General features: G+C 36.1%; 2 protein-coding genes across 2 annotated transcripts; both read right to left on the bottom strand.

Moving 5' to 3' along the window:
* Positions 1-9,764: 9,764 nt before the first annotated feature.
* On the bottom strand, positions 9,765-15,809 carry LOC144628107 (uncharacterized). The gene is made up of 7 exons (XM_078486166.1): positions 15,574-15,809; positions 14,104-14,225; positions 13,978-14,015; positions 12,902-12,918; positions 12,205-12,298; positions 11,519-11,719; positions 9,765-10,311 (listed from the first exon to the last, which is right to left on the bottom strand). Exons 1-7 carry the CDS (start codon positions 15,700-15,702, stop codon positions 9,812-9,814), a joined length of 1,101 nt encoding a protein of 366 aa, XP_078342292.1. The 5' UTR covers positions 15,703-15,809; the 3' UTR covers positions 9,765-9,811.
* Positions 15,810-18,119: 2,310 nt separating this feature from the next.
* On the bottom strand, positions 18,120-20,877 carry LOC144628841 (uncharacterized). Its single transcript, XM_078486948.1, has 2 exons — positions 20,556-20,877; positions 18,120-18,361 (listed from the first exon to the last, which is right to left on the bottom strand). Exons 1-2 carry the CDS (start codon positions 20,875-20,877, stop codon positions 18,120-18,122), a joined length of 564 nt encoding a protein of 187 aa, XP_078343074.1.
* Positions 20,878-21,514: the final 637 nt, after the last annotated feature.

Below are 21,514 nucleotides of genomic sequence, written 5' to 3'. Positions count from 1 at the left end.
TGTTTGAGACAATAAAAACAATCAAATAATTACAACAAGTTGTGGTTGTATTGAAAGTTTATTTGAGAACAATAAAAACTACAAATAAAACTAATTGACACTACGTGTTTGACTGATTACTTTTATTGGCTATTATAAGTTAACAATATAAAACTTACAATGCAAAATCATTAAATTTTTTATTGACTATTGTAAGTTAACAATATAAAATTTACAAAACGAAAATCAATTAATTTTTATTTAAAAAAGAACGGCGCATGCGTATTTTGAGCGCCCGTATTTTCTAAGTCTTTTGGCGGGAAAATTAAAAATTTTTAAACAAATGTTATAAAGAAGCAATTTTTTAAAACAAATTGGCGCATGCGTATTTTCCCGTTTTTTTCTAAGTCTTTTGGCGGGAAAATTGAAACAATTTAAACCTAGTTTAACAAGTGAATAAGTTGAGCACAAAATTTACAACAGAGTAAGAAATAAAATATTTCAACTGAAATTAAGCTGTTTATTGATTTTTCAAAAAAAATCGCAGAAATAAATTTGTTACATGAAAACTGAGCAAACTTTATGTGCTTTGAATTTGACAAATTCTCTTAATTATTGCTTGATTTTCAAATGTTAGAATGAAAACTTTCTCCTAGCGAGATTTCGTCTTTCGAAAAATAAATTTGTTACATGAAAACTGAGCAAGCTATCTGTGCTTTGAATTTGGCAATTCTCTCAATTTGCTTGATTTCCATATTAAAGTTAGAATGAAAACCTTCTCCTAGCGATATGTCGGCTTTCGAAAAAATAATTGTTAGATGAAAATTGAGCAAGCTATCTGTACTTTGAATTTGACAAATTCTCTCAATTATGGCTTGATTTTCAAAAGTTAGAATGAAAACTTTCTCCTAGCGATATGTCGGCTTTCGAAATATGCAATTTCTACCTTAAGAAAAGTTAGTTGTTCGTCCTCCATGATTGATTCTCTTGAACTCTTGCTGAAGAGCAACCTCTGGCACTGAAAGAAAGAAATAACAACGGAACATGAATAAAGAATCACAAAAACCTACAACAAGTAAATACGTTTCAAAATATCTGTAATTGACACTACATAAAAGCGAAAACATGAAGTTTTGAAGCTACAATCAAGTGTAAACAAACATTTTCTTTAAATGCTAAGACTCGAAGAGTCAGTCGCTTGAAAGTAAAAGGCGGGGAAACACTTTTCAAATTTTGTTATTATAATTCCTGGCGAAGGCAGTTTATGTATTTTCAGAGAGATTTTTTATAAAACCTGTGAGAAATATTCAAAACAATTGCATACTTTTAGACGCTATAATTCCGTTGTTTTCTTCTGACAACTTAATTCTGAATATCACAAATTTTATCGCACTTAAATCTTCGAAGCTTTACTAGTTGCAAGTTTACTAGGTTTAAGATGTCTTAAGATATTTTCAACATATTGATGGCAGCTCGAATTTTAAAGCTAAGCGCTTATAACTGAAAGAATAATTATTTGCGTAGATACGCAAATAGTTTTGTCATCACCTTCAAGAAAATTATGAGATGTCAACATCGCTTTTAAAGCAAGCTTAATCCAGGCGTTGTTAAAAAATTAAAATAATGTCCAATTCAAGACAAGAATACTGAATATAGAAAGATTGTATAAGCTCAGTTTTAACTTGAATGAAATTTGCGTCTCTCGTCTTGTCTTTGATTTGTTTTGTTTCCAGCCGCGTCTTTCGTTGTTGAGTTGACCAAAATTTTTTTTTTTTTTTTTTACTTAAAAACAAAAAAAAACAAAAAAAAAAAAACAAAAAAACAAAACTTTTTCCGTTCCGTTTGCCGAAACGTCATGCTTAACCTCTCATGACAAAACTGAACACATTCACGTGCATAATTAAGGTGGAGAAAAAAAATAAATTAACGTCAAAAACCATGTGCTTAATGTATTTAACACCGCCCATTTGCAAAATTTCAATAACATTTTTTTAGGACTTTGAGACAGCAATATTCAAATTTTGCCTAGCTTCCGGACCGGAAAGGAACAAATATCTCTTTTATTATCCTCTAAAAGGAAACGAGAATATCTCCATACAAAAAGTTTGATTAGCAGAACAATGGCTTTGCATACAATATACATATTTGACACTCTTCCGTCGAAAACAACAACATGGAATGAGGAGCAAGACTGCTAATTCTGAGCGTTTTTTTTTTTCTATTTTGCCGAATTGAACGCTGCCTTTCCATATCTGTAAGATAGTACAGAAACACTGAAACACATCTGTATAATTGTGAAACTCTTTTTATAACGATGCAAGTTAAACTCTTTATAAAGCGATATTTATTTGACCTTAAAATGATTGGGCCCTAACGGAACGCAAACAACAAAAGAACGGAGCACGTGATTGGTTCAACGGACGAAAACAAACGCGCGTGAGTTTTGGTCTAGCAAACGCAAAGCGAAAATATAGAGCATTTTCATATGACGTCACGGCGGCCATATTGGTGTTCCAAAACAATGAAACGGTGGCCATATTTATGTACCAAGCCAATCGTGTGGGATTTGAAGTCTTTTCGTATGTAAGCGCTTCCTTTTGTTCCAATAAATTTGTATAGATGCCGGCCACGTGAGCTAAGACGCGCTATTATCTTGACGTCGCGGAAATTTCACCTGATTTTGATTGGTCCATGGGACGATACATTAAGATAACCATCATATGGGGACACAACAAAAAATTCCAACACTGAAACAAACTTATCTGTTCAACTATTGGCGCGTAAATTTGAAGACAACTCTACAGAACGGAAACACATTTTCAAGGTAAAACGAAAATTGTTCTAAATTCCTCCCCTCCCCCAAAGCGTCGACGTAATAATTGCATAATAGAGCCATGGCACAATATTTTGATCCACAAAATTGCTTTGTAATTGAAGGAAATTATAGTAATGCTTTTCTAATGTAGCAAAACACCAAAGGGGTAATAATAAACCAAAAATAAACATAAACGGTCGTGACTGGGGAAGATTAAGGCCGAATTACGAACAACAAACGTGAAAAAACTGTCGTTTTTTTCCAAGTTGCGCCGTTTTTTAAAATATGCTCCCTAGTTACCTAAATCTGAGTAACTCCAGTGAGAGATGGCGATTATGCAAAAAATAGGCTTTAACAGGGTTACAGCATGCCTTTGCATTACTGCAGTAATCTTGCGCACTGAATATTTATGTCATAAATTCTTGCTTTTGGCGTAAACGAGAAAAGACAATGATCAGTTCCAAATCGTCAAATGAAAAAAATCGGTCGTGAGAACACTCAAACTTTTTCAAAATTCTTGCATTTTATCTGACCTAATCAGAACTCTGAACTCTAATCATTTATTCTTACTGAGCTATTCCTTTATTTCATTTAGGAATTAGAAATATTATTTCTATGCAAATTCTGGCATAAATTCAGTTCTTCATTTTGGAAATAAATAATTTTTAAATTTAAGTTTTCCCGGAAACACAGGTTTCTGTCATAAAAACGGCTTTTTATGCTATTTTAGATTTTCAGCTAATAATCAGGTCATTAGAAATGAGATCTAAAGAGTTTTAAAGCGAAATCTAACAAAATGTCCTTTTATTTCACCATATCAGTGTGCAAAGGCTCAGTATAATGAAATATTTTTTAAAACGTACTTGCGCAACCCTGCAAAGCTAATATCATATTTCTCATGTTCTTCATACAAATGAGTTAAAATAGTTTTTGTAAATATGTTGAAATCAAAAAGCATACCGCCCGAGGGGGCCTCCCATATGAAAGGGGCGGGGATGCTTGTTGGAACTTTTTACTTAAACCAGGGAATTTGGGGGTTTCATTTCCTCCCCCAAAAATATATTTTAAAGCCTGATCAGTTGGTCTAGACCGCCGTCAACACATTATGACGCCGTTCTTAACTTCTTGGCGTGCAATCTTAAAAGAAAAATATTGGTGTTTTGTTCTGAACGCCCTAGGTAAGACACCCCTAAGTGAGATGAAGAGCATTCCCGTCCCTTTCATATGAGAGTTCCCCCCCCGGGAATGGCATACACAAGACTTTTTGACGGTTAAATGGACCATTTTTAATGTGAACTAAACAAAACATAAACGACAGTGTATTTACAGGAAAACTTTTCATGAAGTCAGCTATTCAAAATCTATAAACTCTGGATCGATATCATCCAAACGTTTTTCACGTAACAATTTGACAGCTGTTGATTTGTTGGAAACCTGTAGTCATGTCTAACCTGTTTGCTTGAGCTTTTTTCAGAGTTCAGAAAATCGCATTGAGAAAAAAGGAAACGACAAGTTACGAGAACAAATATCGACATAAAAAACGTCCAACAACATGAGCTTGAAATCAACGTGGGTACTTTCTAACGCCCCCTTCCCTCTCCTCCCACCCCTTCTAAACTTAGGTTTTACCCGTACAAGATTCTGTTTGTGCCTGTTCGCCGGTATTTAATCCGACATATTTTATCATGAAACGGTCGATATATAAGATGACATTGACCATGCCCAAAATAAACAAAAACGCTACGGAAACACGGAACTTCAAAAACAGGGAACAAAGCAGGCGTTGAGTGTCTTTCAGAATGCAGAAAATCTTAACAATGATGACATCTGATCTCCGTAAAGTATAAATTTGACATCAAGAATACATTGGACGAGCTTTTTATTAAAAAAAAAACAAATTTTCTATCAGAAAATTAAATCCTCTTATCAAGTTACACTGAAAAAAAAACTTTTTAGAGACAAGAAAGAGAAACTTCTATATGCTGCGATAAGAGCTCTTTTCAAAGTAAGAACGTGTGCATGTGTACGATTTTGATGAATTTGCTTAATCGGTTGTCAAACTGATGTCCGTCAGTGCGACAATTTCATTGCTTCCGTAGCAACTTTTATCAATTAGAGGCAGCTTTAAATTCCAAAATGAGCTTTACAAACATAAAAAGTACGACATGAAAACAACAACAACAATCTTTTATTTCGTGCCCAGAAGAGTTTTACAATAAGTAAATACATGCAAGAGAAAAGTTTCTACAAAATTCAAAAAGCCTGTTACAAAATTTATAAAAGACGTCTAACAAAATTCAGAAAAGGCGTCTGCATTTTTTAAAAGCGTGTAATATTTTTACGAAGACATCTATGAATTTTCAGAGAAAGCGCCTACTATACAGCTTTCAAAAAGAGCCGCACGAGTGTCCTATTAAAAAGGGCACTATATAATCCCAAAAAGGCGTGACCATAAACGTGAATGATCAAACACAGAATTTTGCAAAGGTAAAAGCAGGTTTCAAAACGTGTGTCTATAAGGTTTAAAAAGCATCAAATAAGCTAATAGGCGTCCAAAAACATGAAAACAGACGTGTTCAGTTCCAAAAAAGCGCTTTAAATTTTCAAAAGAAGTCTAAAAAATTCAAAAAGGCTTTTAAAACTTCCAAAAACGTATCTTTCAGTTGACAAAAAGGAACAATCGTAGCTTGATTTTAAGCAAAACATTTATATCGTTTTGTTCTCAAAAGAAATGTTAAGATCTGCTTTTTGAAAATGGTTACTGTTGACATTTCGAAATTCACGTTCCGCTCATACAATCTTATTTAAATTTATACTGCTCTACATTTTAAAATAAAGAACATATATATAAAATAAATAAAACTTACCTATTGATGTTATCATCCAACTAATGTCATCTTTCCATCAAATTCTTTGTCCAAAGCTCAGTCCTTCATATATCTGAGGAGACATATTAAGTAAAAAAGTTTAGATTTAAATGCAAACTTCCGGCCTCACTGGGTTATAAAAGAAACGTGACAATTGATATCTACCTGGCGATTTTTGGAATTTGGAAATATCTTTAAAAAAATTCTTTGGTATTTCGGGAGGAAACATCTTGTAGAACGAAGGTTTTTTGTCACATTTAGGTGCTAGGTGTAAGATGCTGTTGAAGCACTTCCTTCAAAATATGCCTTCACATCCAAAAGAAGGTGCTTAGGTACTCCCTTAATCTAAGGTACAATACAATCCCGACTCCCTTCCCCAAAAAAGAAAGAAACAAAGCTCAATAAGACCCCACTGAAATATAACAAAATTAGATGCAAAAAAAACCCTGCTATCCTAGGCTCTCTGTTCTTGATATTTAAAATGGTATATTTACTTCTAAGTTAATTATGAAAGCCCAATTAGTTGCTGTTTTTACATATTATATCATTAGGGCATCAATCGAAGTATGAACAAATTAGTCGATTAGTCACAAACTCAGGAGTCCGTTCCTGACAAATTGCAGCTTCTTAATTAGACCCCACTCCCCACCTACCCAAGAAACAAAAACAAAAAAAACTATGTCTCCCTTAGTCTATTAAGGACCAAAAATTCCATTATACTACATTGCTAAGATGATGTTTCACTAGCAGAAAAAGGGAACGCGTCAAGTAGGAATCTACAGTGTATGGGCGTACCACTTAACATTAGTATTTTTATTTGCAATAATGCAAAATTTATTACCTTGTGGTTTTGTTCTTGTTCCGTAGTTGTGGTAGACAATCTGAAAGAGGCGTCAAGAGGATGATGTAAAGTGGCACCTTCCATACAACTGAGAATAAAAATAGTATCGTTAAATTTCTGAAACTGTACATTCGTTTACTAACGCTACGTCAACACCCCCCCCCCCGCCCCGCCCCTGGAGGGGGATGGACCCCCATTGGAAAGGGGAGGTATGCTCGTCGCCTCGCTTAGGGGTGTAAATAACATTTTACGGGCTCACTTTGGGTATTCAGTCCAACAGTTTTTACCATCACAGTCACGTCTCGGATTGCATGTGAAGAAATAATAAATGCCGTCATACTGTGTTGGCGGTCTAGACAAGTCAGGAATGAAAAATGATTTCTTTGAGTGGCCCAAAAAAGCTTAAGCTTACGCCCAGATTGGTCTCCTTTAGCAAAATACATCGTACCTAGATTGATTTCCTTTAGGGTTTAATTCAAATTTTCCGACAAGCATTCCGGGTGTAGAGGTTCCCCATGAAAGGGGACAGGGTACGTATCCCACTGTCTCGTAAATAAGAAATGTTATTCCGGCCCCAAATATCGAACACAACCCTTTTCGATAGGAAGCAATTACTTTCCCGTAATGAAATAAAACTAACAATGTCTTTCTTACCTTTCCTTTGCTTGTTCCATGTATGTACACCTGGTCAGAAGACAATTTGCTTAAAGCATCAAGAGTGAAGAGTGACATCTTCCATACAACTGAAAAAAAAATGTAAAAAGTGTACTCAATTTTCTGAAACTGCTGCCTCAAATTTCTGAAAACATACGCCCATAAGCCGTTTTCTATCTGAAAAAATTATTCTCCAAAATGTCGAACACTAATCCTTCAGATAATGTGCCCCCACCCTCCTCCCCCTTGCTATAAGCTATTATAAACAATAACGGTTGATTACCTTATGGTTTTCTGTTTGTTCCACACATGTGGCAGACAATTTGCTCAACTGCTCAAGCCATCACGATGACTGCAAATATAAAGAGTATCGTCAAATTCCTGAACTACCGTAAAAACGTACCATATTCCTCTCGTTAAAAAAATTCTCCCAAATATCGAACACAAACCTTTACGTTAAATTAATTTGGGAGAACAATTTTCCTCTGATTTTTTATTACAAATTTTAGCACCAACCAAGTAATGCATAATTTCAATTAAATGTAACAATTCGATTCAAATAAAGTCCAAAAGACGGAATCATGTACATCTCACTCTAATCAATTTTCAGTCATGTTTATTTATTCATGAGAACGACGTATACACAAGCGAAAACTTTAACTTTAGTGCAAGTGGAAGAGAGCAAGCCAATATTGGAATTATCTGACACAACCATTCACATTTATGTGCGTTATTAAAAATACTAATCAATACCTTTCACCAGCACGCATAGAGAAGTAAACATTCTAGAAAACTACGGTGACTCACCTTATAACTGTAGACGTTGTGCATCAAAGTATTCATCTCTTGTGCCGATAAGTTCATTTACTACCTGTTCATTAACCTTCCTCGCCCAGCAAGACCAAGTTATTTTTTTGGCTGTTTAAACCAGGCATTTTTGACACCAGAACAGGTTGTTTAGAGAATATTTTCGAAGCATAAACGAAAACTGTGCTTTCCCTTCACTCGACAGTTACCGCGTGCAAAGGTGAAGATGATACATGAATAATAATGAAGGGAGCTGGTAATTTGACTTTCAAATAAATTCTCCATAATGCTTAGAGGGGCTACGTCAAGGACAACCCATCTTGAAAAAACTGGCGCGTTGCTCCTTTAATAACAACGGAGATTGGAATGATTTTCTATCCAGTGGATCGCGCAATATGTTTTGTCAACACTTATCCACTAGCTGGTGATTTATCCGGTGGATAGTGTTATCCACCCTTTGAACAAATCGGTGGACTGGTTCGATTGCTGCTCTGTATAATTATTGGGGAGAAGGGGAAGCCGGAGCCGGGGGATACTCCCTACAATGGACTATATACGGGGAGGCTCCGTCCGAAAGGGGTACCTTTTTCAGACTTAAGGAATATAAAAGGGTAGGGGTTTCACGAGTTGGAGTATAAAGAGTAGGGAAATATGTCGTTCAGGCATTTATAAGGCCCGGGGCTTTCAGAATATCTCTTACAGACCTACCTAACGGTCGATTCATCTAAGCATTTTAAGACATTATTCAAGAGTAAATTAAGAAAAGAAATGCAGTATCCCTTCTGTAGGTATGTAAAAGGGATATCATTTTCTATCAAAGGCATTCGAAACGATTCCCTTCTTCTGTCTAAGACGGTATATAAAAGTATAGGGGTTTGTAACCTCGGCGGGAAGCCTTCCCGTATAAAAAGGTTTTAGTCCCCACGTATGGGGTATGGGTAGTGGTTGCAAGCGCTGACTGCGTCTAGACCGTTTATTAGAGAGCCAGTTAATATTAATACTAAGCAAACATAAAAACAAACATACGTCATGACTGCAATTTTTTATTAAAGGATGAAGTGTAATCGTTTTTAATAATGGAACATAACTGCTGACACCGCAAGCGGATATTGTAATGGGACCTTGCATGTGCAGAGATCTTGTGGGACCTAATCTATAGCCAGCCGCTGTTCGGGAAACGGGGAGGAACAAAGCAGGGAAGACCGGACTCGAGAATGCGGCGGAAATCGAGCCTATAGAAAAGTGGGACTTGTAGAAATCGTAGGGGTTAACCCCGCACTCGTCACAAAGGTTTTAGTTCTGGTTTGTTTAAATTCTGAAATGATTATCTTAGAACTACACATCCAAACTTTTCGTCAAGGATTAAAATTTGGTCTGACTGTCTTATATACAATTTACCTACAAAGGAAGAGTTTCTTTGCATTTAATTTTTTTTTTTTTAATTATTTAGAATTCTTAAATTATAAGTATTAATTGTATTTTCATTTTTAGCACTTTTAGGATTTTTACAATTATTTAATGTATTTTCATGGTGAACCTGGAAACTAGCTTTTAGCTAAGTGTTCTAACCATGTAAAATAAAGTTATCTTATCTATCTATCAAGTGGGTGATATCGATGGTTAGTGTCTAGGGAGAAACTGTTTTGATACTGTTTGGGGATTTTAAATCCAAAATGACCATCGTTAAAGTTATATCAAAAACGTTAAAAATATCATTTAGTGTTCTGTTTAAGAATTGGTACCTCTTGAGGGCAAGGAATTTGAGCCACTCCCACAAAAATAGATTCCGGTACCTTTTAAGGGTCCAAAGCTTCACAGCTCGTTACAATTTTAAGCTGGTCACCAAGACTAAAGAGTCAGCTTAAAGAAAGTCTTAAATTTCTCTAAAGATCCAGCTTTAGCTTTCCTCGCTATAGACATTTCGTTTACAGTACATGGATGTCTTTCCAGGGTCTCGATCTGTCGTTTAGATGTTTGAGGTCTCTCGTTCAACTTAGTCGTTGAACAGGGATCTACCGTAATAGCGTTTTCAGGAATATTATTACATGCACCGCAGTCTTGTCGCTCAGGGATTGTTTTCTCCTCAACAAGAAACGACGGGCGCACGCACATTTCTTCAAAGAGGTCCTCAGAAGCTTCGCACGTTTCAATGTCCAAGTCCTCGACTAAAATGTCCCTCAGCGCGTATTTCTCCTTGCGCTCCATATTTGGAAGGGTCTCTCCAGTATTTGATGATGGCTCGCTCGTACAAGTATTGGGCCCATTTTGCATAGCTTGATCCAGACCATCGTGAGAGGGAACTTGTAAGGACTCGGCTTGAGGGACGGAGTATCTTGATGCATATTCCACTGGTATGATATTAAAAGAATAAAAATAATTATATTGTGAATATTTATATTCAAAACTAAGGAGTTTTAGCAGCTCGTAGCAAACCATTGCCTATGCCTTTCCAGTTATTCATTTTTTTTTTTACTTTTTTGGAGTTCTTTAATGCTCAGAAAGCAAGTATTGACGAATTGAAACTAAGATTGCATTTCATTCAAATTTAAGTTATCACCTCAAGCGCTAGCTTTACAATTTTTACAAAAAATGCGCGCTCAATATCTTCAACAAATCACTCAAAAACTGGCAACGTGTTTGATTACCCTCGCTCCGAAAATCTTCGAAACACTTCGTATGCCTTCGGAGATGGTCGGAAATCATCCATGTTCTTCAAAGATATGGCTTCTCTACCAAAATACAGCACTATGCTGTTATTTTTCGATTTCTAAATTGCTAGAATCCTTCAGATCCAAGTTTGAAATATTAAGACGGAATCCATCAGAAAAACCAATAATATTAATTTTTCATATATTCATTTCATATCTTCTCCATTCACGGGTATATTACGAACTCACAAGTGACCCGCTCCCAGTTGGCTTCATAGCTCAGTTGGTGAGAGCGCTGCACTAGTATCGCAGAGGTCATGGGTTCGATTCCCGTTCAAGCTTGATTTTTTTTCAGGCTTGCTTTTCTTAACTGCTTAAGTTGAGTACATTACTGCGATGATCTTTCATTTGCTTAAAATGTATATCCGCAGTACAACTAATATATGAATTTCATATATTCATTTCAAATATTAACTTTAGTTGGACAAAAATCGAGTACTAGAATAACTAAAAATCCTATTGCGTTATTTTCTACCCTTTTTAAAAGCTATAGATATAAGTAATTATCCGTGATAACACAAACAACAATTTCTTATCAGAGTCTGAGAAAATGAATTTCAAAGTTCACAAGAACCATGTAAACTATAGGTAAAATCTCACGTGTATCTATTTTGTAAAGTCGTCTTCAAGCGATATTCGGCGGAATTCAGTGGAACTTCGAAATGTGTTTTCAATTTTTGGTGTTGTTAGAAATGATTTCTTTTGATAAGATACGTGAAACAGTAACACAGAAGTTTGCGATAAAATGTAAATAATTTTGGTACAAAATTTTGTCCAATTTTAAATACTCGAAGTTCTGTATTGATTTGGTTAGGAGAAATAACATAGAAACGTTCATTTATCTCACCACTTTCTAACTTTGTCCCCAAGAGGTTCTGATATCCAGGAGCGTTATCCAGAGGTGTTAAGGCAGTACTCTGGGTCTTTTTACCACCAATATGTCCGAATGGCTCAGCGTATATTGCTTCCGTACCATCAGGCGTTTTTACATTTTTTGGAGGGTCATGGAACACAATCTGTTCATCTCTGTGATACACTGGATTTGCAACTAGGCAGAGGAAACGTTCAGTATCATTTATGTCAGGGATTTTAGCAAAACTAAGGCATTAGGGAATTGACACATCAAATCCGTTTAACTATATAAAATAACCTTTTACAACAGTAAAGGATTATTTAACTCACTGAATGCAGGAGCACGTAATTGAGCAAAAAGATAGCAAAAATTGAAACGGATTGGGATATGTAATTCTTTAGCAGTATTTGCAATGGAGAAGAAAAGCTTGGGATGAAATAATTAAAATTATGAAGCCCGGGAAACGCCCACAGAAGATTCCCCGCGCTTTGTATAATTGCAATATTTGATGCTCCCCAGCCTGTTTTCGTTGACGCGTATTGGCTACCATATATTGACTTTGGTCAATGGTATATGAGCTCATATACCATTGCCTGATACCCAATCATTGATTGGGTGAAACGCAGGAATAAAGGTCAGCTACGCTTTTATTTTTAAAAGATAAAAAAAACAGTTCTTACCCGATGGCTGATTTTCATTTACACCCGAAGGATTTCCTCTTTCAACCAATTCGTAAACAGAAAGATTTTCTTCACTCTCATGAATGGTGGCTTCCTGGAGAAAGGTGATTTAATTGTGAGTAAGTGAACGGGCGACAATGTAAGCGAGTTGAGTGATGAGTAAGCGAGCGAGTTAGTAAGCGAGTAGGGGAACAAGAGAAAGAATAAATAAGTATGGGAGTGAGCAACGAGCATATAGTGAATAAGGGGTGTGTGAGCGAGCGAAAAGATGTCTTGCTGCTCCTAAAGTAATATGCAATTGACCTAAATTTTACTTTAGGTGTGGTCCTAAGATGAGCAGTTACAAATATAAAAACATGCTTTGTTCTGTTTTAAAAACGCAACGAGTGAAGAGGGCGTACACGAGAGAGTTAGAGAAAATAAAAGCGGTATAGACGAGTGTTTTGTTAATCTGCGTAATGAGCGCTCTTGTCTCTTCATGTGCTGATTTTTTAACGTTTCTCTGCGAGACCGGGCAGTTAAAGAAGAGAGGGTAAATAAGTTATCGAATAAAAACAAAAGTCACAAATCAACTTAAACTGCAACAATCATACTATGATTGGTACACAATTCATTATGGTTCCATCATGGTTAAACATGATAAAAATAAATAATATTACTATTAATTACTTTGCGCGTAAGAATAACCCTGGCTTACCTCACTGAACGATCGCACTCCGTCTAAAAGAGAATAAAGAGAAATATTATAATTTACTTTAGCAGCAACTCTTCTTCAATGGGGAGCAGGGATGGCGCGTGGTGAGGCGCTCGCCTCCCCCTGTGGCCCGGGTTCGTTCCGGCCCGGTCCTGTGGGTTGAGTTTGTTGTTGGTTCTCGTCCTTGCTCCGGGGTTTTTCTCCGGGTTCTCCGGTTTCCTCCCTCCACCCCCTTCCTTCCTTCGATCTGGATCGTGGGATCGGGGCCACCTAGTGGAGTCCCTGTTTCCCATTTATTTTATTACTTTTTTTTATTTTATTTCAATCATTCCTTCAAACTTTGCTGTCAAAAATAAGCGTACACTTTCTACTACCCAAACATACTTTACTGAACCTCTCCAAAGGGGATTTTCAGAAAAAAAAACTCAGAAATACACGAGTTTTGAGAAAGGTTTGATAACTAAATGGTAATTTCCAACTGGTACTGGTAAAGGAAATTCGACATCTCTTATTTGCGATTTCTGAAGGTTTCTGTGCAATTTCGTTTACGAGGTCTTAATTTCTTTTACCCCCAATGCAACCCGGCTGCAAACGTACATGTACCCGTTATATGCTGTGTTCCCCATCAGCCAGATCAGCTAGGCTGTTATGTAAAGTAAGGAATATCCCGTGGACTTTAGAACGTAAACTAGCTCTAACGCCCTTGATAAATAGCTTTACCAAGATCTGTAACAAACTCTTTATCAAATGAGCTCTTTACATATAATAATGTAATTTGCTGTCTGTGTATGCAAGAATTTCATCCCACTCTCAATTCTTATTTGCTAAACAGCATACTGGTAACTCTTCCAATCTAACAAAATAACCCTACACAGATCGTCTTCGAACGCTTTTGAAAAGTAGTAGCCTCATCGTTTTCCCCTGCTGACAGTGAGGGAACCTCGTCCTACGCATGACGTAAATAAAAATTGATTGATTGATTGATTGATTGATTGATTGATTGATTGATTGATTGATTGATTGATTGACGAGGGAGATCAATAAAATAAAACAGCAATTATTTGTCTTTATAAATAAACAAACCTTCTTCGTCTTCCCTCTGTCGGCTCCAACACGTCTGTAAAGAATAACAGAAAAATTGCAAGGTTACAATCGTTTTTGCTAAGAACAAGCCACAGAAGAGAAGAAAACGATCAAATGCTTACATCAAGTGACCCATTCGTCGGGCAAGGACACACAACATTAGTGAAACAAGGATGATGAATATGCCTGCCATGATTCCTGGGATTACCGCTGTCAGCATGAGCCGGCTCATGTTAGGACTCATCTGAAAGAATGACAAAATAAATGCAGACCTTTTGTCAGATGTAGAATAAGCCCTTAAGCCTGGTTCTAGTACAATCGCCCCGATCGTTTCTATCGCCTCTGTCACTTCAAACAGTTTTCTTGCGATCGGGGCGATTATATGATTATATAAGAACACTGACACAGACGATCGCTAACGTCTTCGGCGATTGGGAAAATCACGATCGCTTGGATCGCCCGTCTTTTATCCTTCTGGCATCTTTTTTCCCTTCTTCGCCATAAAACTGCAAGTTCTCCGTTAAACTGTAATAACTGAAAAGATAGAAAGTCAAGTTTTGCTCTTTCATTGAAGGCTCCATTGGGTTGGATCTAGGGCTAAAACGATTGTGTTTCGTAGGTCTTCGCTCATACCAGGCGATCGGTACGGTCATATGAGAATCCCCGATCGCTTTCAATCGCTTCCATCGCCTACGATCGTCTCAGTATTTGCAAACATTCAATGGGTAGAAACGATTGGGGCGATCATATGAGAACCAACCTTGAATTTGCATAACGCCATCACTTTGCCTCGCCAATCTGGTCGTTCATCCAAAAGTACAGTGGAATAAGTGCGATTTGATAAAAACCTTTCAACTTTTAGACCATTGATTGCTTGAGGGCCAAAAAAGTCGACAACGATTTGGAATTTTGCCGGAGAACTAGAAAGTTTCAGTGTGTGAACTTGAAGCAGAGACGACGGCCCGGTTTACACTACGAATTTCAAGTTCTCCCATACTATTCCCTCGGCTCATGTTTTCTTCAAGTAACGCAGATTTATATGCAAGCGTAGCATAAAGCGAACGTTTACTATTGCTTTAACAAAATTTATGCCTGCGCGCTATCCAGTAAGAACGCGGGATATATAACCAAACTTTTATAAATATCGCATATGATATTTTTACGAAACGGAAAGCACGTTTTCGTTTTTATTTGACCTGCTAAAACGCGAAAACGACCATGCGTTTTGGAGATACAAGAACGTTTAAATCTACAAAAACCTGAATGTTTGGCGAATGTTGGCACAAATTTTCGAGTTTTACAAAACTAACGCGAGTGTTTGCATCGTATATTTTTAAATACAAGCGGCTTTTTTATTTCTTTTTTTAAAATAGCCCCACGGTAGGGTCTTGTCGGTAAGATCCAATCAGAAAGCACGTTTTATAAACATAGAAATTATTATAAATATCATTAATATCTGAGAGATCATGCGGTAAGATTTAAATAAACGACAAGATTTTGTCACGAAACCCTCAGTAACACAATTTCAGAACGCCGGTTATAAAATCAGTAAATTAATGAAATATTGAACAAAACATTAAGTAAAACCATACCTTATCTATCATGGGCTGCTGATTCCCGTCAAATGAAGTTGTATTATTCATTCCAATACTCTCCTTGGCAAAAACCGAATTAAATGCTGTTGTAGTATTAGTCGATAGTAGAACGGAGTCTGAAGTCATTCGTGGTGAAGGCGCAAACTGGTTTGTTTCCGTTTTTCCGCGCAGTATTGAAAGTTCTTTGTCGCCAAGAGTCGGCGTAGATTGAATAAAAGTACTTCTGGTTTGCGGTTGAGAAATTGTGGTCGCGGAAAGAGATGCAATTAATGATAATCTCTCATTAGATATTGTCGCAGCCCCTTGGAATACAGGCGTGGATGATACGAGTACAGTTTGAGTTGGCTTAAATGAAGGAGTTTCTTGCAGCACAGGTGTGATAGATGAAAGGCTGACACTTCGGGTTGGTGTATATGAAGAGGATTCCAATACTAATGGCAAGCTGTGAGTTTGAGGTGGCTTATATGAAGGGGTAGATGTGGTCTGAATTTCTTGGTAGGACGCGCTTGGTGTCCAATGTAGCGAGGATGATACCGTGGAAGACCTTGCCTCTTTCTGATTAAATGGACCTGCGGGTCAAACAAATTAATGCTGCGGATTACTTATGCTGCAAACGAGTGGAAGGTTCTACGGCCATTTCCAAAAGAAAGACCCTTGAGGACCTCCCAGGGAGGTCCATGTTCCCTTGTCCCCAACAAAATTTTCCCCGTGTGCCAGTGTTCCCTAGCAGTATTTCTTCTATTTTGCGTTTCCCTTGTTCAATAGAATATGCTTTTGTTCCCGTGTACGTGTTCCCAGTTTTATTTTTCTTTTGTTTTCATGTTCCTAAAAAGTTAATGGCCATGTTCCGTTGTACCCTACACCCTTGCGAGATAACTTGCACGATTGAATCACAGATGTTTAATGTACGTTGCAACTATTGTGCAAATAGCTCCTAAAATAGAATGTTTTCATCCAGTCCAACCCATCTCGCAATCTTGCGTTGCAAAGCAAGCTGCGTGTATGTAATGCACGTGCAAGAGGCCTTGCAAAGGAAGTTGGGAAATTTAGGTTGATTAAGGATTTTATTTTACGTACCCTAGATATAAATAACTAGCCTAAAAATTGACAGTGCAGTGAGTAAGAATTATAAAATGAAAACTTAACTTTTTACGTTTGTCTCTAGCTAAGTAAAAAACTAACTCATTAAGTAAATAAAGGCCTTTAAGTGCGTGCGTCCGGCCGCTGCCGGGGGCGGGGGGGGGGGGGGCGTCGTGCCCCCCCCGCTCTCCGCTGCTGGTGTGCGGGTTCCCCCGCTCCTGGCTTGTCCGTCCTGGTTGGCGCATCATTTAGTGAAAAGTGACAGACAAGCCGCTAAAATTCTAACAAATTTTTGTTCTTGAATAACTCAAAAACCAACAAACAAAACAACATAAAGTGATTTCAACTTACAGCTAACAGATCCGTTTAGTTTAAAAATCAAACAAGGTTCGCCATTAGATGGACGACAAGTCAAGCCAAGCTTAATCACGTGACCATTCAGAAAAGATGACACATTTTCACTGTGAACCTGGGTAATGAAAACATGAAAAAAATATGGCATTTATATAGACCCATAAATAAATAATACATATTCTACAAGAAGGTATAAAATTTGACTGGAATATAAACTTCAGAATCACTGTGAGGGAAAACTTTGACACCACGAGAAATTTTAAACTTCAAACGTAATCAGAGTTATAAAACAGAATTCTAACACCTAAAAATTCTAAAACACCCTGAGAAATTTTAAACTTTAATGAATCAGAATTCTAAAACTTAAGCTATAAATAAACATTAATCCTGCGAATTCAGGTTGTTCAAAAACCGATAAACACTAACCCAGGATTAGAATTTAATCAAGAGTTCAATCTCTCTTGTATAAAAAAGTTTTTATTGCTTATGTTTTGTAGAGTTTGAGATTAATCGACGTCAAAACTCGTGAAAACTAGAGGACATCAGAAAATATAAACAGAACACCAAAATGAAAAGTTCAAAACTGAAAATACTAAATACCCCTTAATCCTGGGTTAGCCTAAACATGCTTTGAACAACCTGCCCTGTTCTTTCTATATATATCTTACGCATTCATACACTTGATTCTACAATCTTCATATACTTGACATTATAATCTTCGTGGGAATTTATCAATATTGCGCTTTATTTTGAAGAGAAAGTTTTTGACAACTTATGACGACGCAAATCAGTGTTTCTCATTTGAAGCCAATATGTTCTTGTCTTATAAAGACAATTTAAAAGCGTTACCAAATAAAGTAAAACCTGAAAACAGTTCTATCTTGAAAGTTCCGTGGTGGGAAAATTGATGTCCATGAAAAATTATTACACTTCTTGTATAATTATAGCTGTCATGTTTAATATTAATATATCAAAGCTGATACATCATGACACCAACATGTATTGTCTAAATACATTTTTTTTTTCATAATAACTCTGTTATGAAGACAACCGCAACGCCGAAATTGGGGTGGAATTGCTTCTTTCAACCTCATCAGCTAATTTTGAGTTTATAATTTCATATCACTTGCCTTTAAGATGTGGCTATCCATTAACCTTCGCTTTAAACTAAACTTGTTCAGCACAGACATTTCGCCAATGGGACGCCATTTTCCACAGTCAAGATACATCGAACTCGTAGCGTTAATGGAGCAGTTTTTGGAGCGTGGAATGATCGCTCTTTCATCTCCCTCCTTCAGAATTCTTAATGGGTCTTCGTCTTCACTCTCCGAAGTAAACTGAAATCCACAGTCTGTAAAAAAATTGTTTTACAATATGAAATTTAAATCCTGGGCCAGACAATCAAACATTGGAACATTTTCAAGAAACTACCAATAAAATAACGATGAAATATTGTAAACTACGCAAATTAGCTCAAAATGTTGGATAAAAATTTTTGATCTTCTTGTTCGAAAATTTTCATTCAACATTTTTCGTTAAGATCCACAATGTTTTATCGTTTCATAAGTTCATCCAACATGATTTTGGAGAAAATGTTGAATCGTTAAGTCGGGAGCTTAAAAGACTATTGCTAGGCTTCCCTAAAACGTATTTCAATTAAAAGAAACCCCATTTAAAGTTTTCATTGACGTTTCAAGATTTATTCATAAATGTCTTAGAGTGGTTGACATCTATATATTAATTACGTTAAGCAAACAGCTCGAAACAGCTCCGATAACAACCCTAGCTAGTAGATCGTCGAACATACTCTAATTATCTTGACATACAGAAAATTCTACTTTGTATAAATGTTTCGAGATTGCGTGAATGAAGCTTTTTATTCCGTTGGTCGTATTAAACCGTACTTATTGTCATTGTAAATGATAATTTTTTTAATCAAGCAGTTTTACTATGCAATATCAAAGGCCTCAGCGATTTATAAAAATAGCCTTGTTTGGATGACCAGTGGTTGATATTAAACTTTTAAAAAATGGAAATGTGGAAAAACCCAGTTGAGTGTAACGGCACGTGAGTTGCAGATGACTAATCAAGATTCATTGTTCTTATCGAACTGCGTTTTATAAAATTTGTAACTTTTAAGTAGTAGTAGTAAAAAACGATAATCCAAATTTGCCAAGTCAAAACGTTCCAGCTAACAACGAAAAAATGGTTAACAGTTTTTGCTAAGGGAGTTTAAATTTAAAAACTTGACTATAACTGGAAATGCAACAAAAAAGCCATTAAACAGACAAAAGGTTTAATGAGCAGTTCAATGGTTCTACACGTGAGTAATATTTTTGGGAACATTTCTTAGCCGTCCTCTGCAAAATAACAACGTAAAATGACCAAATTTGGTGTTTTATTGAGGACATAACCACTGTGGTGCAATCTTCATGGTTTACTTTCCGGCTTGGCTCTTTGTTAAAAAAGCTATGTCACGGTGATTTTGCAGATTTTTGGTCTAAGCTCTGAAATTAGTGGTGGGCAACTTAAATTTTTTTCTCCTGCAGCGCCCTAAAAAAAAAAAAAAAAAAAAAAAAAAAAAAAAAAAAAAAAAAAATATTTTTTTTTTTTTTTTACCCAAAACATCAAAAAAAAAAAAAAAAAAAAAAAAAAAAAATAAAAATTAAAAAAAACAAAAAAAAAAAAAAAAAAACAAAAAATTAAAAAAAATAAAAAAAAAAAAAAAAAAACCCGAGTGTGCGCAGTACGACTGGAAATCAGCTTTAACCCATAAAAAACTTTATCTGTGAACATCTACAGGAAGATATAGAATTTAAGCTACGGCTATAAATATCGATTTTTTTGAAGACACGCCTAAACAACTTGAAAAAGTAAGCCTTACTTTTCCAAGCTGCAATCCGTTTCCATCCAAGCCATCCTTAGCCAAAGATGCTCGTTAACAGTTTCAGTGCTTTAATATAGCAATTTTTAATAAAAAAAATGGACCATTATTTTAAGGTTTCCCGCGACACAAATATAAATTTTGGCTGTTCAAAAACTGGTAAAATCCGTGACATAGACCCTTTATCCCTGCTTATTAAGCTACTCAGCTAATAAGGGCTTAACTGTTCTGACGTAACTAATAAAATGAATGGAATGTTACAATCTCCGAAGATACTTTTTAAGGAGTTTTTCAATCACGTAGAACTATCATCAGTTTTCAAAAAACACATAAAGTTCATCAAGTTTCGGTTTTGAATAGTCCTGCTTAGAGCCACAACCACAGACATTTTTGCCTTGTCGCCGAAAATGTGATGTCACAACAACACTACATATACTCGCAGTTGATGAATTTCTATATTCTTGTTAACTGTCTATTTGACAATGTATTGATATGGTAATGAGAAATTGGATTTTAATCACTCTTGGAAATTAAAGTAAATTCAATTATTCACATAAAGCAGAAAACGGCGGAAGGAAACCAGGTAAAAACCTTATTCCTCATCGTAATTAACACAAAGTTTCTATTTTTTATTATTGTTCTATAATCTTTGTGGACTTACCTTCACTTTGACGAAATTCTTCGTTATCAACACATTTCCATTTTCCATGAAAATGGCTAAACGTGGAAGATTCACTTGTACATTCACATTGATGTACAGAGCTTACTCTACCCAGAAACTGAGCATTAATATCTTCACATTCGAATCCGTCATCATTGCTTCCCAAACTCGCTCCACTACTAACCGTTAGGCGAATGCCATCTACCAATCCACTGTTTGTATGCTGAAAGGATGGCCGGTCAATAGTAATCTCTTTCGATAAATATACTCCGCTTGTTTTTGATATCAAGAAAAGGAAAATAGCGAAAAAGGCAGCTTGCATTCTCCAAGGTAAACCAGTAAAACGTTCAACTGGGTTCGTTTACGGCAAAAGTAACCCAGTGAAAAACGACTTAAATAGGGTTTCTCGTGCGGGCAAAAATTTCGCTCTCTTTAATGTCTTTTCAATAACATGATCTTTCAAGAATTTTACACAAATAGAAATTTGTTAATACTGGTTCTCAAATATCAGGTTGATATAGTACTTTATAGCGTTCCCTTTGTGTGTAATTTCCGTTTGCGCCTCTCGTTCGCTCAAGTGGAAACTAACCGGGGGTTTAACATTTGTTCAAGAAATGAACCTTTTAAGGATCTTTAAGATATTCCGAAGACTCAAATAATTCAGCACAGAAGGCATTTAGTTTCTTAATTGGCATCTCAAGAATACGCTATTATCGATATTTTCTGTTCGAATCGTTTTTAATCGATGCATTAAAAAATTGGCTTTCTAGTTCAGAAGTACAAATATTCGAAGTTTATATATTAAATAGTTTTATACAACTTATCGATGAATAGAAAAATGAGTATTGGTTGACAAAAACGTTTTAGTATTGTACTTTTTTTAACGCTGTAGAACAAACAATTGTCGGCGATGAACGCTTATATCGACATTATTTTTGAACGCTCATATCAGCATTATT

This window comes from Oculina patagonica, chromosome 10 (genome assembly GCF_052425735.1).
Source record: "Oculina patagonica isolate OP01 chromosome 10, crgOcupat, whole genome shotgun sequence".
In the NCBI taxonomy this organism is placed as follows: domain Eukaryota; kingdom Metazoa; phylum Cnidaria; class Anthozoa; order Scleractinia; family Oculinidae; genus Oculina; species Oculina patagonica.
Note: the sequence above shows the minus strand (reverse complement) of the source record. Positions and strands in the feature narration are given on the sequence as shown.

Excerpts from the sequence above, each read along its gene's own strand:
- LOC144628107 (XM_078486166.1), bottom strand. The coding sequence starts at position 15,702 with ATGACTTCAGACTCCGTTCTACTATCGACTAATACTACAACAGCATTT. Across the intron at positions 14,226-15,573 it reads AGCAGCCCATGATAGATAAG|ATGAGTCCTAACATGAGCCG; the intron begins GTATGGTTTTAC and ends TCATTCTTTCAG. Across the intron at positions 10,312-11,518 it reads GGGGACAAAGTTAGAAAGTG|TGGAATATGCATCAAGATAC; the intron begins GTGAGATAAATG and ends ATATCATACCAG.
- LOC144628841 (XM_078486948.1), bottom strand. The coding sequence starts at position 20,877 with ATGCAAGCTGCCTTTTTCGCTATTTTCCTTTTCTTGATATCAAAAACA. Across the intron at positions 18,362-20,555 it reads AGAATTTCGTCAAAGTGAAG|ACTGTGGATTTCAGTTTACT; the intron begins GTAAGTCCACAA and ends ATTTTTTTACAG.